This window comes from Acomys minous (assembly GCF_964271855.1).
Source record: "Acomys minous genome assembly, chromosome: 8".
Lineage (NCBI taxonomy): Eukaryota > Metazoa > Chordata > Mammalia > Rodentia > Muridae > Acomys > Acomys minous.
In genome coordinates, this window is record NC_140489.1 from 9075492 (window position 1) to 9090110 (window position 14619).

The window sequence follows — 14619 nt, forward strand, 5'->3', positions numbered from 1 at the left end:
AAAATTTGCTTTCCTGACATTTTTCTCCCTACCTCAAAATCTTTCTATCCATGGAGTTGGTGGTTTCACTGAGCCCTTATTTACAGGAAGATGGAAAAAACCATTAAAGAGTAAGATCATAAACAAGCAAGCTGGGGACACGAAACCCACACAGGACCATGATGGGAGAAGACACCTCAAAAACCATGTTTTGGGGGCTATACAGAGGGTTCATGGTAAGAGTGCGTGTGTGCAAGCATGAGGACCTGAGTTTGGAACCCCAGCACCCGTGTAAGAAGCATGGCTGTGCACTGCTGTAAACACAGGGTTAGGCACGGAACAGGAGACTGCTGGGGCTTGCTGATTGCTAGCCTAGTTGAAAAATGATGAGAGACCCTGTTTCTACTGTCTTCTGGTCCCTGTATGTGTGCACAAGGCGCGCGCGCGCACGCACACACACACACACACACACACACACACACACACACACACACACACACGATGGAGACTAGGAGGGAGGGGAAAAGACTGGGTTTGGGAGTCCAAACTACAAAAGGAAGAATTCCAGCAGGAGCAGAAGAAGAAAGGAAGGGTAGTGACACCAAGGGAATCACTGTGTGGAACAGGGCACCTCCCACACCGAGGGTCACATGGCAGAGTGTCATCTATACCACACAGCAGAAGTGCTTCTGTGGTCTGCTTTCCAGGAAAGAGAGCCAACAAGCCTCTAGAGAGAATTCAGTGCAGACATGAAGGATGATGACGTGTCCTGAGATGCAGACTTGATCTAAGCTGGAGACCAAAACACACATATGGTGGGAGGAGATAACTGACTCTATAAAGTTGTCCTCAGGGCACAACACTGTATACATAATAAACAAATAAATCTTTTAAAGAATTGTCCTCAGACCTTCACACATGCACCCTGGCACATATGTGTGTACACACCACAAACACACACACACACACACACACACACCCCAAACCAAAACCCCTCCAATGGCTTACTGCAGTTCCTTTTGCCTGCAAGGGTTTCTTTTCCCTTAATGCTCTCCTGCCATACTCCTGGTTAACAGAAGACACCATATAAAATCCAAACTCCTTTTTGGTGATGCTGCTTCCTCTTCTCTTGGGGACAGCCCAGCAGTTCTTACCCTGAGTAGCACTTTGCCTTCTGGCCTCAGCAGGCTCTGGTGATATGCCACAGAGGTGGCAGAGCTGACTGCAGATGTGGGTATGTGACACCTGGGTTGGCTCCTCCTATGGCTCTAGGGTTCTAGACCTGTGCAGGGACACTGACTCCAGGAGCCACGAGAGTGCGTGCACATCTTGAGCTCACTGACATCACTCACAAGTTATTGATGAAACCAGGGATTTTTCCACAAATGGCCCTGAAAAAGTATATTCAAGGGTGAGAGGAATGGAGAGAATTTGGTAAAAAGACACAAAAGTCAGGAGGAATTTTCTGAGTCTGAGTTCTAGGAAGTATGTAGAGGATCAATCGCAGCCTGTAGGTGCCCTGTGTGCCCTGCAGGACACCCTCCGGGCTGAGCAGAGGGGGAGCCACAGAAGGTCCCATGGGCACAGACACTGAGCAGCAGAAGCCTCTCCAGTTAGCAGCAGCTCCTCTATTTTTGTTTCCTGTCTCTGGTAAAGCCTTCTCCTTATAGTGGTTTTGGGGTGAAGATTCTACAAAGTACTCAAAACAAATGAGTCAGTTTTCAGACTTGCTAGTGCTTGGGAGGACTTGGAGAAAATATTTTTAGTTGTATTTAGCAGCTTTGAGAATTGGAGTTTGCAGATTTCTGTCCATATTCGGGGTGCTCCTAAAACCAGCACATGTGGTGTGGTCTTTCATAGCACCGTGGGCTCTGTGGCTAAATAAAAGAGAAGTCCTCAGGCACTTGCCCCACACACCCAACCCCAGCAGGCTCTGCTTCTTCCTAATTCATCTTATTGCTCAACTGCTGAGCCGCTGCATCCCCATTTCCTTCCTCCATGTGGTGGCATTACTGGCCACGCAGTGTCGTTTTCTCTGAAGACTTGGCCTCGCAGAGCAATGGTTGGTATAAGACCAAAACTGACAGCGCTGGCGAGTAGGCAAACTACAAGTAAAATGTTACTTACATTTCACTGCTGTCAGTGTGCTGGGATTCTGTGAACAGCTTCACTGTGCTATGGGTCCTTGAGCACTGGCGGTCTCTCCATCATCTAAGTGTCTTCTGCTGTTTCTTTGGTGTTGTAAAGTTTCCATTGCAGTGGTCTCTCACTTCCTTGGTTAGTTTAAATTACTTTAGTTTTTATATCCTCTTTTGTTGCTTTTGGCTTGTTTGGTTTTTGGAGCTATTATATATATTTTTACTCCACTTTCTGTGTGTGGTATATGCATCTGTGTGTTCGTGTGGGTGCAACTGCTTGTGCATGCACATGGGGAAACCAGAGGTCAGCGTTATGTGTCCCTCCACAGCCCTCTGCTTTTTTGTGTGGTTGTTGTTTGCTTGTTTGAGACAGTATCTCTCCCTGGACCTGGAGCCAACACAAAAGCCAGACTGGCTAACCAGTGAAGTCTCAGGAGCAATCTGATTATTTCTGCTGCACTAACACTGGAGTTACAGAAGCATGCTACCACGCCCAGCTTCCACCTGGGTGCTGGGGGTCTTTACACTTAATGGAAAGCTTTCTACTAACTGAGTCATCTAGCCATTCCTCCTGAATTTCAGCTTCTTCCTTCTTTTATCCATATCCACTTTATTTATCTATCTTGCTTTATCGCAGTCTAAGAGTTCAAGCACGGGGCTGGAGAGATGGCTCAGTGGTTAAGAGCACTGCCTACTCTTCCAAAGGTCCTGAGTTCAATTCCCAGCAACCACATGGTAGCTCACAGCCATCTATAATGAGATCTGGTGCCCTCTTCTGGCATGAAGGTGCTACATGTAGGCAGAACACTGTATATATAATAAATAAATAAATCTTTGGGGTGGAGACATAGCTGAGTGGTTAAGAACAGTGACTGCTCTTCCAGAGGACCCCGGTTCAATTCCCAGCAACCATACGGCAAATCACAACTGTCTGTAACTCTATTCCAGGAAATCTGATGCCCTCACACAGACATACATATAGGCAAAACACCAAAGCACATACAAGAAAAATAAATTTAAAAGAAAAAAAAAAGAGTTCAAGCACTCTACTGAGTGAAAAAGAGGCCATATCATGTCTCATTCACAATTTTAGAGGAAGTGCTTTCAATTTTTTTCTCTATTTATGCAATGTTGGCCACAGGTTTGTTGAATATAGCTTTTATTATGTTGAGGCATGGTCCTTCTATTCCTAGTTTCTTCAGGCCTTTTATTATGAAGTGATGTTGAACTTTGTTAAAGGCTTTGTCTACAACTCCAGAGCTGTGATTTCTGTCTTATCTATGTACTGTAATTTAATGGTTTCCATATGATGAACCACTCCTGCATTTTTGGATTGAAACCCACCTGATTGTGACATACACATATTCATGTATGCATATGTGCAAGAACCAGGCACGGTGGCACACACCTGTAATCTCAGCACTTGGGATGCAGAGGTGGAGTGTCAGGGGTTCAAGGTTACCTTTGGCTATATAGTAATCAGCCTATATGACATGAGACCCTGTCTACAAAGCGAGTCCAGGACAGCCAAGGCTACACAGAGAAACCTGTCTCGAAAAACAAAACAAACAAACAAAGGATAGATGTGCTTAGAGCACTCAGCCTGCTACAAGGGGATCATCTCTAAGAGCTTACTGTCATCCCAACCTTAGAAAAATGAATAGGTGCAATAAATATGTTTTCTGCCAGAAAAGAGAAAAAGAAAAAAAGAAAGCACACCCACACACCCACACTGGATGTTCTTCTCAGTACCCACATGGTTGCTCACAACTGTTTGTAACTCCAATTTCTGACACCCTCACACAGACACACATGCAGGAAAAACACCAATGCACATGAGAAAAAAGAAAGAGAGAAAAAAGGAAGAAAGAAAAGGAGATGACCCAGTCAGTCTTGTGGTGTTAAGGAACCCACCAGGAGCCTTCCCAGGGATGGTTGGGAGAAGCAAGCATGGGTCCCAGGGTAGGCCCTGCCTCACAGGACTGTGATGATACACAGGCCGCTAAACTCTTTTAAGCAAAGGCATTTCCTTGTAAAGTAGGGAGAACTTCCTCTGGCTTGTACTTCTTGAGGCAAAGCAGGAGTAAGGAAGCACTTCCTGGAGAAGTACTTCATGAAGGCCCATCCCACACAAAGCTTCCCTCCTCCCCAGGAACAATGTGGAGAGCGCCTGTATTTACAGATTCCTTCCACAGCACTCGGCTGTACGGCTGTACGGGAGGAGGAGACATACTCAGCTGCAGTGCTGAGGGAGCTGATGCTTAGCAGCCGCACAGCAGCTTTATCCAGACCTCAGCTTTGATGTCCTTCCATGTGATTTTATTCTATTTTGGTACTTTCCTGGGTCAAGCTGTGGATCACGACAGTCAGCCGGGCCCTCAATCACTCCCATTAAACCTTTCTTCCGTCCCCATTTCGGTTTTGCTTTCTTGAGGTGACTGTGGAATCTAGTTGAAGACAGTAACAAAACTCTGTGGTTTGACAATGTGCTCATGTTTTCCAGTTCCCCCATGACCACGATGCAGAGAGGTTCCTATGGCAGAGGCTGGCAGCAAGGTCTTTGTCACTGTAACTTGTAGTCTAGCTCTGTACCTAACATGGCCACTGCTATGTGCCAAAGCCTGCTTGACCCACTGTCATGACATGCCTGCAAAGATGCATGAGTACAATGGAGATAGCCTGGAGCTATCAGTGGAATATCACGGGAAGCAAAGCACTGGACACAAGAGTGTGGGGAAGAAATAAGAAGGACCAGAGTAGAAACAGAGAAGATATAGGAAAACAATATAGAAAAAAATTCAATAAAATCAAAGATGGTGTTTTCAAAAGGCGATGAAGTTGACAAACTTTATGATGGGCTAAGAAAAAGAACTGGGGAGACGGCTTAGGGAGTAAGGCACCTGCACGGTAAAGCACAACAACCTAAGTTTAGATCCCAGAAGCCAAGCGCAGGCAGACACTGATTACAGTGTGCATCTGTAACCCCAGCACTCCCATGCAGAGATGGTAGGCAGAGACAGAAAGAAGAATCCCTGGAAATTCCCCAGGCCAGTTAGCCTGCTGTACACAGTGGCGCTCAATAGACTCTCCTCAAAGAAGACAGAAGGCAAGGGACACCAGATTTCCTCATGTGCAGTGTGCAAGCCCATATTCATGTGCATCAAAGTACACACACACAGCACACAGAAGAGCCCTGATTATTAAAACCAGAAGTAAAAGAGGACATTACCACAATCTTACAGAAATAAGAAGGTCATGATAATACTATATGGAAACTATAAGCCGGGCGTGGTGGCGCACGCCTGTAATCCCAGCACTCGGGAGGCAGTGGCAGGTGGATCGCTGTGAGTTCGAGGCCAACCTGGTCTACAAAGTGAGTCCAGGACAGCCAAGGCTACACAGAGAAAGCCTGTCTTGAAAAACCAAAAAAAAAAAAAAAAAAAAAAACTATATGGAAACTGGATGCCAATAAGTTAGATGACACAGATGAACAAATTACTTAAAAAAAGAAAAGAACTGCTCAAACTGAACCAAGACTAGAATAGACAAAACAAGCAAAGAGACTGAGTGAGAAGGCAAGCAACGGAATAGCGCTCTGCACAAGCCTGGTGACCTGAGCTCCGCAGCTGGAGCTCACGGGGAAGGAGAGACCCACAGCTGAAAGCTGTTCTGCTCTCACCATGGCATGCACATGTCCACACTCACAAGAGTAATAAGTAAAATAAAAAGCGAAACCCCTTATAAAGACACACCCAGAACCTGAGTTTGCACCTCAACACCCATACCGGGCATCTCACAACCACCTGCAACTGGAGCACTGGGAGATTTACTGCCTCTTAGTGACCTCTGTGGGCATGCACAGTATATACCCACACAGACACACAAAAAACAAAACAAATAAAATAGACTTAAAAAAACAAGTTGAATGTGGTGGGCCACTCCTTTAATCTCAGCATTTCAAAGGCAGAGGCAGGAGAATCTCTGAGTTTGAGGGCAGTGTGGTCTACATAGTGAGCACCAGGCTAGCCAGGGCTACACAGTGAGCCTCACAAACAAACAAACAAACAACAACAAAATACACAAAAAGACAAGCCTAGGCGAATATGACTATCCTGATAAATTCTGTCAAGTGTTTAAAAACTACTTAACACCAACCCTTCATAAGCTCTTCCAAAGCAGGAGTAGTTCAACAATGACATCTTTTTTTCCCTAGCAGTGAGGGGATTAAACACAGGGCCCACTGCATACCAGGCAGCTCTACTACCAAGCTATGCCTCCATTACCTACACCAGATGCAACTGGGAGGTCAGCATTATCCTGACACAAAAACCACAAACTCATGACAGGAACAGGAAGTCACAGATAATAGTCCTCAGGAATATGGACAAAATCCTCAACAGCACAGCAAACCAACTCTAACAGCATACACAACAACACGAAGGGTGGCAGACCATCAGGTGTAGGAATGGAAGTACAGCACAGCTGTGTTCACTAGACTTGTTCTACTGCTGTGACAAGATGCCCCAGAAACCAAGAGGAGGAAATGGGCAGCTCAGAGCAAGTCTGCTTTACACCAAGTTCCAGACTAGCCAGTAAGACCTCACCAAAAACAAACACAACCCAGTTCACATGTACTAAGGATACAAAAATTTAGGAAAAATTATTTTGGGGCCAGTATGTAGAGAAACTGAAACCCTCACATTCTGTTGGCAGAAAGCAGGAAGGTCCTGTTTGTAAAAAGCAAGCCATTCTAGGACCAGGAGAGGACCTGGTGCAATTGAAACGTGTCCCTGATTTGCACACAAATATTTATCGGGCCTTCACAGTGCCTAGAAAACAGAAACAAGCCAAATAACTATCAACCAAGGCACGGATGAACTGTGGTCTCCACTGAAGGAGCTATTAGTTTATAAAAAGAATGTCAAACCGTGAGTGCAAAAACAGGGAAGAAGGAATGTGTTGATGTTGATGTGGAAAGGAGTCCACTTGCATGCAATAGCAGGGATTTCAAGAACAAAGACAGTGACTGCCTACACTTAGATGGCAAGCAAGTGTGGTGGGTGACCAGTGCTCCTGTCCGGACTGCACTGACACAGCATGCCCTGGCTAGTGTGCTACTGCGTGTGGAGGGAATGCAGAGCGTGTGTTACAGGACTGCACTGACACAGCATGCCCTGGCTAGTGTGCTACTGCGTGTGGAGGGAATGCAGAGTGGGTATTAAGAGTCCATCTTGTTTAACCCTACAGCTGCAGGATACCCAGAATTTCTCTCACCGCCATAAGAATGTCTTTCTGCCCCTGTTCCTTCTATGTGAGGTAACCACACCTTTTCCCATAAAGCTACAAAGCAGGGATGAGCAGGAGCCTGAGCAAATAACACTGGAGATGCCACAGCCTCTCATATAAAGGTTTCGCTTGTTGTTTTGTTTTGTTTTTGTTTTTCCAAACGGTTTCCCTGTGTAGACCAGGCTGGCCTTGAAGGATCCGCCTGCCTCGGCCTCCTGAGTGCTGGGATTAAAGGTTTGTGCTACTATTGCCCAGCCTAAGTTTTTCTTTTACTTCTGTGTTTTTCAGTACAAAGTGTTTTGCCTGCATGTACACCGCACCACATGTGTGCCTGCTGCTAAGGAGGCCAGAAGAGGATGTCGAATCCAATTAACCGGGAGTTAAGGATGGTTAGTGAGTCACTATGAGGATGCTAGGAATTGAGCCCTGATCCTCTGGCAGAGCAGCTAGTGCCCTTAACCACTAAGCCAGCTCTCCTCATGTAAAGTTTAAGAGAAATATACCTAGCACATGAACCAAACCTATTTAGGTCTCCAGGAGCAACTAGCAAAAAACCGTGTCAGGACACACTATAACTGAAAGCCAGGAAGTAGGTTTTGGGATGCAGCAGTGCTGGGCCTGAATCCCCCACACATGACGGGCAAAGCTTCACTCACTCAGGAAACAAAGGTTCTTAAGATGAGGAAAGGCACTCACAGAACACTAATACCAGGCCATCGGCCTCAGCTCGGTGGTAGAGAGCTTGCTTGGCATTTGTGAGGCCTTAGGCTCAATCTCCAGTATTGTCAGGGGAAACAACAAATCCCACTGATAATATATCTCCAGGTAACACCTTATGCAAATTTTACTTTTTTTTTTGTATTTTTTAATAATGTTTAATTTATTTTTAAAGATAATGTCATTTGGTGGCAAGTCAAAATGTTCTTATTTTAGGAGTGGAAAAGTGTGCACTGGCTCAGATAATCTCAAATAACTTGATCAGCTCTAAACTTGCCAAATACCAACTCCCCAGCTTGGAGTGTCAAGTGACTGAGAGTGCTGACAGGGCATACCTCTCCATGTGCCCCTGGGAGGAGCCTAATAACTTCCCTCTTACCACAGGCAAGCTCTCTTAGGCTAGCTTTGCTCACCTGGACAGGCGGCTCAATCATGATCCAAGCTGGAAGCATCAGACTGGGATTTAGAGGCTGGGTTCCAACACGGAAGTAAACTCCACCCCTGGAGTCACAGGCCCAGATATGCTGCTTTCCACATGCCAAGCTGCTCAGTCTGACAGTTCCTGCAGAGAAACAGGAAACACTGTAATTATTTTGTCAAACGACTGATCTTTCAATTGGTGTATAAACTTGACTTCAAAGGAAGACAGGAGGCTACTTGTGCAGTTGCACACTGCTTGCATCATCGCGTTGTCCTTCCACTTCAGGTATGGAGGCCTGTCTCATCTGCCAGAGCATCCAGTGTAAGCTGCTCGCTAGGTAGGCATGATGCCATCAAGCACAGTACACCCCCATTAACTTCACCCAATACGTGACCTTTGCTAGTCAATTCTGGATGTGTTTGGGAAAGGGACTCATATTTACTAGAATTAAAATTAAATCTAGAGAATCAACAAGAGGAATTGTGGGAGAAAGGCTTCTTCCTTTCCTCTGGCGGCAGCCATCAGGTGAGCCAAGATGGGTGCACACAAACACATCCAGGAGCTGTGAAGGAAGAAGGTCCGACGTGATGCACTTTCTTCTGAGGGTTCACTGCTGGCAACACCGACAGCTCTCTGTGCTGCACAGGGCTTCCCGCCCCACTTGGCCCGATAAGGCGCAAAGGCTGGGATACAAGGCCAAACAAGGTTATATCATTTACAGGATTCATGTCCGCTGTGGTGGCTGCAAATTTCCAGATCCTAAGGGTGCGACTTACAGAAAGCCCGTCCACCATGGTGTTAACCAGCTAAAGTTTGCAAGAAGCCTTCAGTCTGTTGCTGAGGAGAAAGCTGGACGCCACTGTGGGGCTTTGAGAATCCTGAATTCCTACTGGGTTGGGGAAGATTCCACATATAATTTTCCTGAGATTATCCTCATTGATCCATCCCATAAAGCTATCAGAAGAAATCCTGACACCCAGTGGATCACCAAACCAGTCCACAAACACGGAGAACATGTGCTGACATCTGCTGGCCGCAAGAGCTGTGGCCTTGGAAAGGGCCACAAGTTCCACCACACTATTGGTGGCTCTCACCGTGCAGCCTAGAGAAGGTACAATACTCTCCAGCCACACTGTTACCACTAACACATGGAATGTTTGTAAAATGCATGCCCAATAAACGATTTAAGACAGTAAAAAAAGATCTAGAGAATCTTCACTTTTGTTTTGTTTTGTTGTTTTTCAAGACAGGGTTTCTCTGTATAACAGCCTTAGCTGTCCTGGACTCGCTGTGTTGACCAGGCTGGCCTCGAACTCAGAGATCCGCCTGCCTCTGCCTCCCGAATGCTGGGATTAAAGGCGTGAGCCAACACTGCCTGGTGAGAATCTTCACTTTTTGCACTTTCTCTTTGCTGATTAAACTAGCAGTTAGCCATAAGAGGGCATGAAATGGAAGGAGTCAAAAAGAAAAGAAGCTGGGCTGGAGGGTGTGCCTTGGCCCCAGAGCCCTGGACAAAGCACCTCAAGAAAACAATGAAGAAATTATATTTGATAATAGTCTCGCAATTAAAAAGTGCTCTAACTACTCTAAGACAGGCTCTCGCCAGGTCACGCACAGCTTACTTCAAGCCTTGCAGCACAGTGGAGGATGGCAGGATGGTGGCCAACACAGGAAGCAAAGAGAGACAGATGGACAGCACACTTGAACCCAGGCCAGCTACTTCTGACTTCCAGTATATTTATTATAAACAATAAATGTTCAAGTTTAAGTCCAGATTTGACAAGTTAATCTACAAGAACAACCCACACCTTATTAAGATACAGAACATTTTGTTTCCTTAGGAATTTCCTCAGGCCCCTCTGCCCATGGCCTCTGCTTGAAGCCTCAGGTGCCCTCAAACCTGCTGTGTAGCCAAAGAGGGCCCCAACTGCCTTCTACACTGGAGCTTAGTTCAGTCTCTTGGAGTTGATGCAGGTACAAGTCCACGCACGAGTCAGCAGTCAGCCTGTGCTGTTGAGCATCACTCCGCTGCACGCAGACGCCACAGCTAGGTTCTCTGCTTACCTACTGGTGGACATCTGGGACATTTCCATGCTTCGCTACTGAAGTAAACCTGCTATGGCCGTTCTTGCACATGCTTCTTTTGGCGGCAAGCCTGGCCTGACAGTGCACACCTGCAAGCCCAGACCTTGAGGGGCTGGATTATGATTTTAAAGCTGCCCTGACTGAACATTTGACCAAGTCTCAAAGGGAGAGTTAGGGGAACAGAAATGTATCACTTTTCTTTTATTTCAAAGATTAAAAAAAATTTTTTATGGACAGCAAAGGCTACACAGAGAAACCCTGTCTTGAAAAAAAACAAAAAAAAATTTTTAACTTTATGTATATGAGTGTTTTGCCTGCATGTACGTAAGTGTATCATGTGTGTGCAGTGAAGAAGGCAGAGGAAGGTAGATCCCTTGTAACTACAGTGACAGACGGTTGTGAGTCACCACGTGGGTGTTGGGAGCTGAACCCAGGTGCTTTGGAAGAGCAGCCAATGCTTTTAGCCACTAAGCCATCTCTCCAGCTCCTATATTTATTCTAGAATAAAAAATATATCGTAGAATTGTCAAGACGTAAGTTAGATGTCTTACTTTACACTTTTTTCTCAAATGTACTTATTTTTATTGTAGTTTCAGTTGAGAGAGAGAAGGGGTGGGAGAGAAAGAGGGGAGAGAGAGAGAGAGAGAGAGAGAGAGAGAGAGAGAGAGAGAGAGAGAGAGAGAGAGAGAAGAGTCACAGAGGCATCAGATCCCTGGAGCAGGAGTTACAGGTGTTTATGAGCCGCCTGACATAGATGGCCCTCCGAAACAGTAGCAGACTCTGAGACACCGAGCCATCTCTTCAGTCCCTACATTCATAGGTGTATATGTGTGTAAGTCAGAGGACAATTTACAAGAGTGGATTCTTAGGCTGGGCATAGTGGTGCATGCCTGTAATCCCAGCACTCACGAGGCAGAGGCAGGCGATCGCTGTGAGTTTGAGGCCAGCGTGGTCTACAAAGTGAGTCCAGGACAGCTAAGGCCACACAGAGAAACCCTGTCTCAAAAAACAAAAAGCCAAACCAAAACAAAACAAAAAAGTTAATTTTTTCTTTTCTTTTGCCACATGGTTCAGGGTCATAACTAGGCCATCAAGACTGGCAGCATCACTTTTAAAGAGAATGCTAGCTTCTCCAATTTGTACCATTTTATATGCCTACTATCAGTGCACACTTTTATCCTTATTAACATTTAGGTTTTGTAGAGGAATTTTAATTTAGAACATGGCTGCTCTGGCAAGAGATCATATCTAAAGACTTCTAGGTCTGTGTGATCCAGCTGAAATGCAAACATGCCTTTAATCTAGGATCTCTGTGAGTTCAAGGCCAGCCTGGTCTACAGAGTAAGTTCCAGGACAGCCAAGGCTATACAGAAAAACCCAGTCTTGAAAAAACAAAACAAAACAAAAGGGGGGGGGCAATGCAGAGAGAGACAGACAGACAGATAGACAAACACATACATACAGAGAGAAAGAGAGAGCGAGAGAGAGTGAGAGAGCGAGAGAGAGAGAGAGAGAGAGAGAGAGAGAGAGAGAGAGAGAGAGAGAGAGAGAGAGAGCGCATGAGCGCAGGGCGGTGGGGGGGCCAGTTTTACAGCAATAGAGAGACTGGTTACAGGGAGAGAACTCAGATGAAGACTGAGTGAGCCAGAGAATGAGAATGAGCCAAGAGATTAGAAAAGACTGCTGGAGTTAGTTTGAGGCTAACAAGAGCAATTCAGGGTAGAGAAAAGTCAGACTGAATAAGTCAGTTGGGAGAGGAGTTTGAGCCAGAACAGCTAGCTGAGTTGAACCAGAACAAGAAAGGGTGAGCTTACTCAGCAGTGAGTCTCAGAGGCTGAAAACAGTCTAGGCCTAGGTTAGATTGTATGGAGGCTAGAAGCTTCCAGGACTAGGACTAGATTAACAGACCGAGGCAATTGAAGCAGGCGAATAGAAGTTCTTTTCACGAGGCTTTTTGTTTGTCTGTTTTTTGGTTTTTCGAGATAGGGTCTCTTGTATTTCAGGCTGGCTTCCACTTGCTATGTATCCAAGGATGTCCTTGAACTTCTAATACTCCTGCCTCGTCTCTGGTGCTAGCATTACAAGTATGCACCAGCTCACCGTTTATGCTGTGCTGGGGACTGAAAGTAGGACTCATGCATGCAAGCAGGGCTCCGCTTCCCCACCAGATTTTTAAGATTAATAAAAGCTTTTTATTCTACTGACTTATCTGTATAACTACTATAGCCACATACAGAAAGGAGAAGGATGTCTCTTCTTCCGTAAACAAAGCCTTTTTTCCTTTGTTTTGAGATAGGGTCTCATATAAGCAAAGCTGGCCTCCAACTTACTATGTAGTTAAGAGATGGCCTTGGACTCCTGATCCTGCTTGCAACTCTCCCAAGTGCTAGGACTCCAGGTGTGCTCCCACAGTCTAGATAGGCCTTAAGGTACTCCTCACTCATGCTGCACTGTCTGGGCATGGCCAAGAGCTTCTGGGGTGTATGTGGCAATCACCAGCACCAGTGGACCCGGAACACTCATGCATATCACTGGACTCCTCCACATACCTGTGCCCAGATGCCTAGAGCAAAACATGGTGTTTCTGTAGCATCAAGCCATGGAATGAAGTCACAGGCCTGAGGATAGCCAGCCTCTGTTTGATCAGCTTCTGGATGTGCTGATGGGAACTGGCACTGACAGCATGGCCCTACTGGGATCCCGGCAGGCCTTTTGCCATAGTGGAGGACACTGGAGGCCACCCTCTTCTGGCTGGAGCATCCTTATGGCAACAGTGACAGAGGGAACTGTCTCTGGACAGGCTTCTCCCATCACTGGGTACCTTTTGAATGTCATCCATTTAAATCATATCTTGTCATGAATGTAATTTGAAATCCTCTGCTAAGGAATGACACTGAGAAGCTTTTACTGTGCTTATGGGTCATCTGTATGCCTCCTTTGAACAAACACTCAGGAATGAACTCATGCAAGCCAGGTGTGGTGATGCAAACCTAAAATCCCATCACTCTAGACCCTCGCTTCTCAACCTTCCCAATGCTGCAATCCTCTAATAAGTTCCTCATAGGGAATTATTTGGTTTTTCTAGACAAGGTTTCTATGTGTATCCCTGGCTGTCCTAGAATCAGCTCTGTAGACCAGGCTGGCCTCGAACTTAAAAATCTGTCTCCCTCTGCCTCCCAAGTGCTGGGACTAAAGACATGTATCACCATGCCCAGCTCCATAAAATTATTTTTGTTACTACTTTATAACTGTAATTTTGCTCCTGTTATCAATCATGTAAATATCTGATATGCAGCCCCTGTGTAAGTTGTCCAATGTCCAAAGGGGTTGTGATCCGTAGGTTGAGATCTACTGCTCTAGAAATAGAGACAGAAGGATGGCCACAAGTTTGAGGTTAACTTGGTGTGTAAAGCAAATTTCAGGCCAGCCAGAACTACATAACATGACATGTGTTCCTTTGTGAATGCTTGCTCAGTAAGTCTTCATTGCATTATAAAAGTTGAGCAGCCTTGTGATCAGACAAAAACTAGGGGAGCTCTTTGCATGGTCCAGATGTAAGTCTTCTGGCCAGATATGTTTGTTCTGAGTCTCATCTAGGGTTTACCTTTCATTTTCTTATGAGAAATTCTAATTTTGATGAGTCATTTTGACCTGTGTGCATGGCAAAATGATGGTGCCATTAGCCCAACTGGCAATTCTGGGGCCTGGGTGGATACAGTTGTCCATGGCATAACGGGACTGACAACCCTGTGACTGCATAAAAACCCAGCAGTTCTGCCGTGTGGAAAGTATGGCTTCATGACATAAGCTTAACTATTTATTCCTGGGCCAGAGAGATGGCTCAGAGGTTAAGAGCACTATCTGCTCACAAGCATCTACGATGAGATCTGGTGCCCCTTCTGGCCTGCAGGTGTACATGCAAGTAGAGGACTTATACATAAAATAAATAGCTACCTATTCTTTAAAAAAACTATTCCTTGCTACACAAAAATT

At 45.7% G+C, this 14619-nt stretch overlaps 1 protein-coding gene and 1 pseudogene across 6 annotated transcripts in view; one reads left to right on the top strand and one right to left on the bottom strand.

Moving 5' to 3' along the window:
- Positions 1 to 14619, bottom strand: part of TECPR2 (tectonin beta-propeller repeat containing 2) — an 88131-nt gene that overhangs the window by 10156 nt on the left and 63356 nt on the right. For all 5 annotated transcript variants that reach the window (XM_084793470.1, XM_084793471.1, XM_084793474.1 and 2 more), the window contains exon 17: positions 8534 to 8682. In XM_084793470.1, the coding sequence (XP_084649596.1) occupies positions 8534 to 8682 (149 nt within the window). The remainder of the gene's footprint in view (positions 1 to 8533; positions 8683 to 14619) is intronic.
- LOC311604033 (large ribosomal subunit protein eL15-like) lies at positions 9077 to 10165 on the top strand (annotated as a pseudogene). The gene has a single exon. The product of its transcript is annotated as a large ribosomal subunit protein eL15-like (transcript).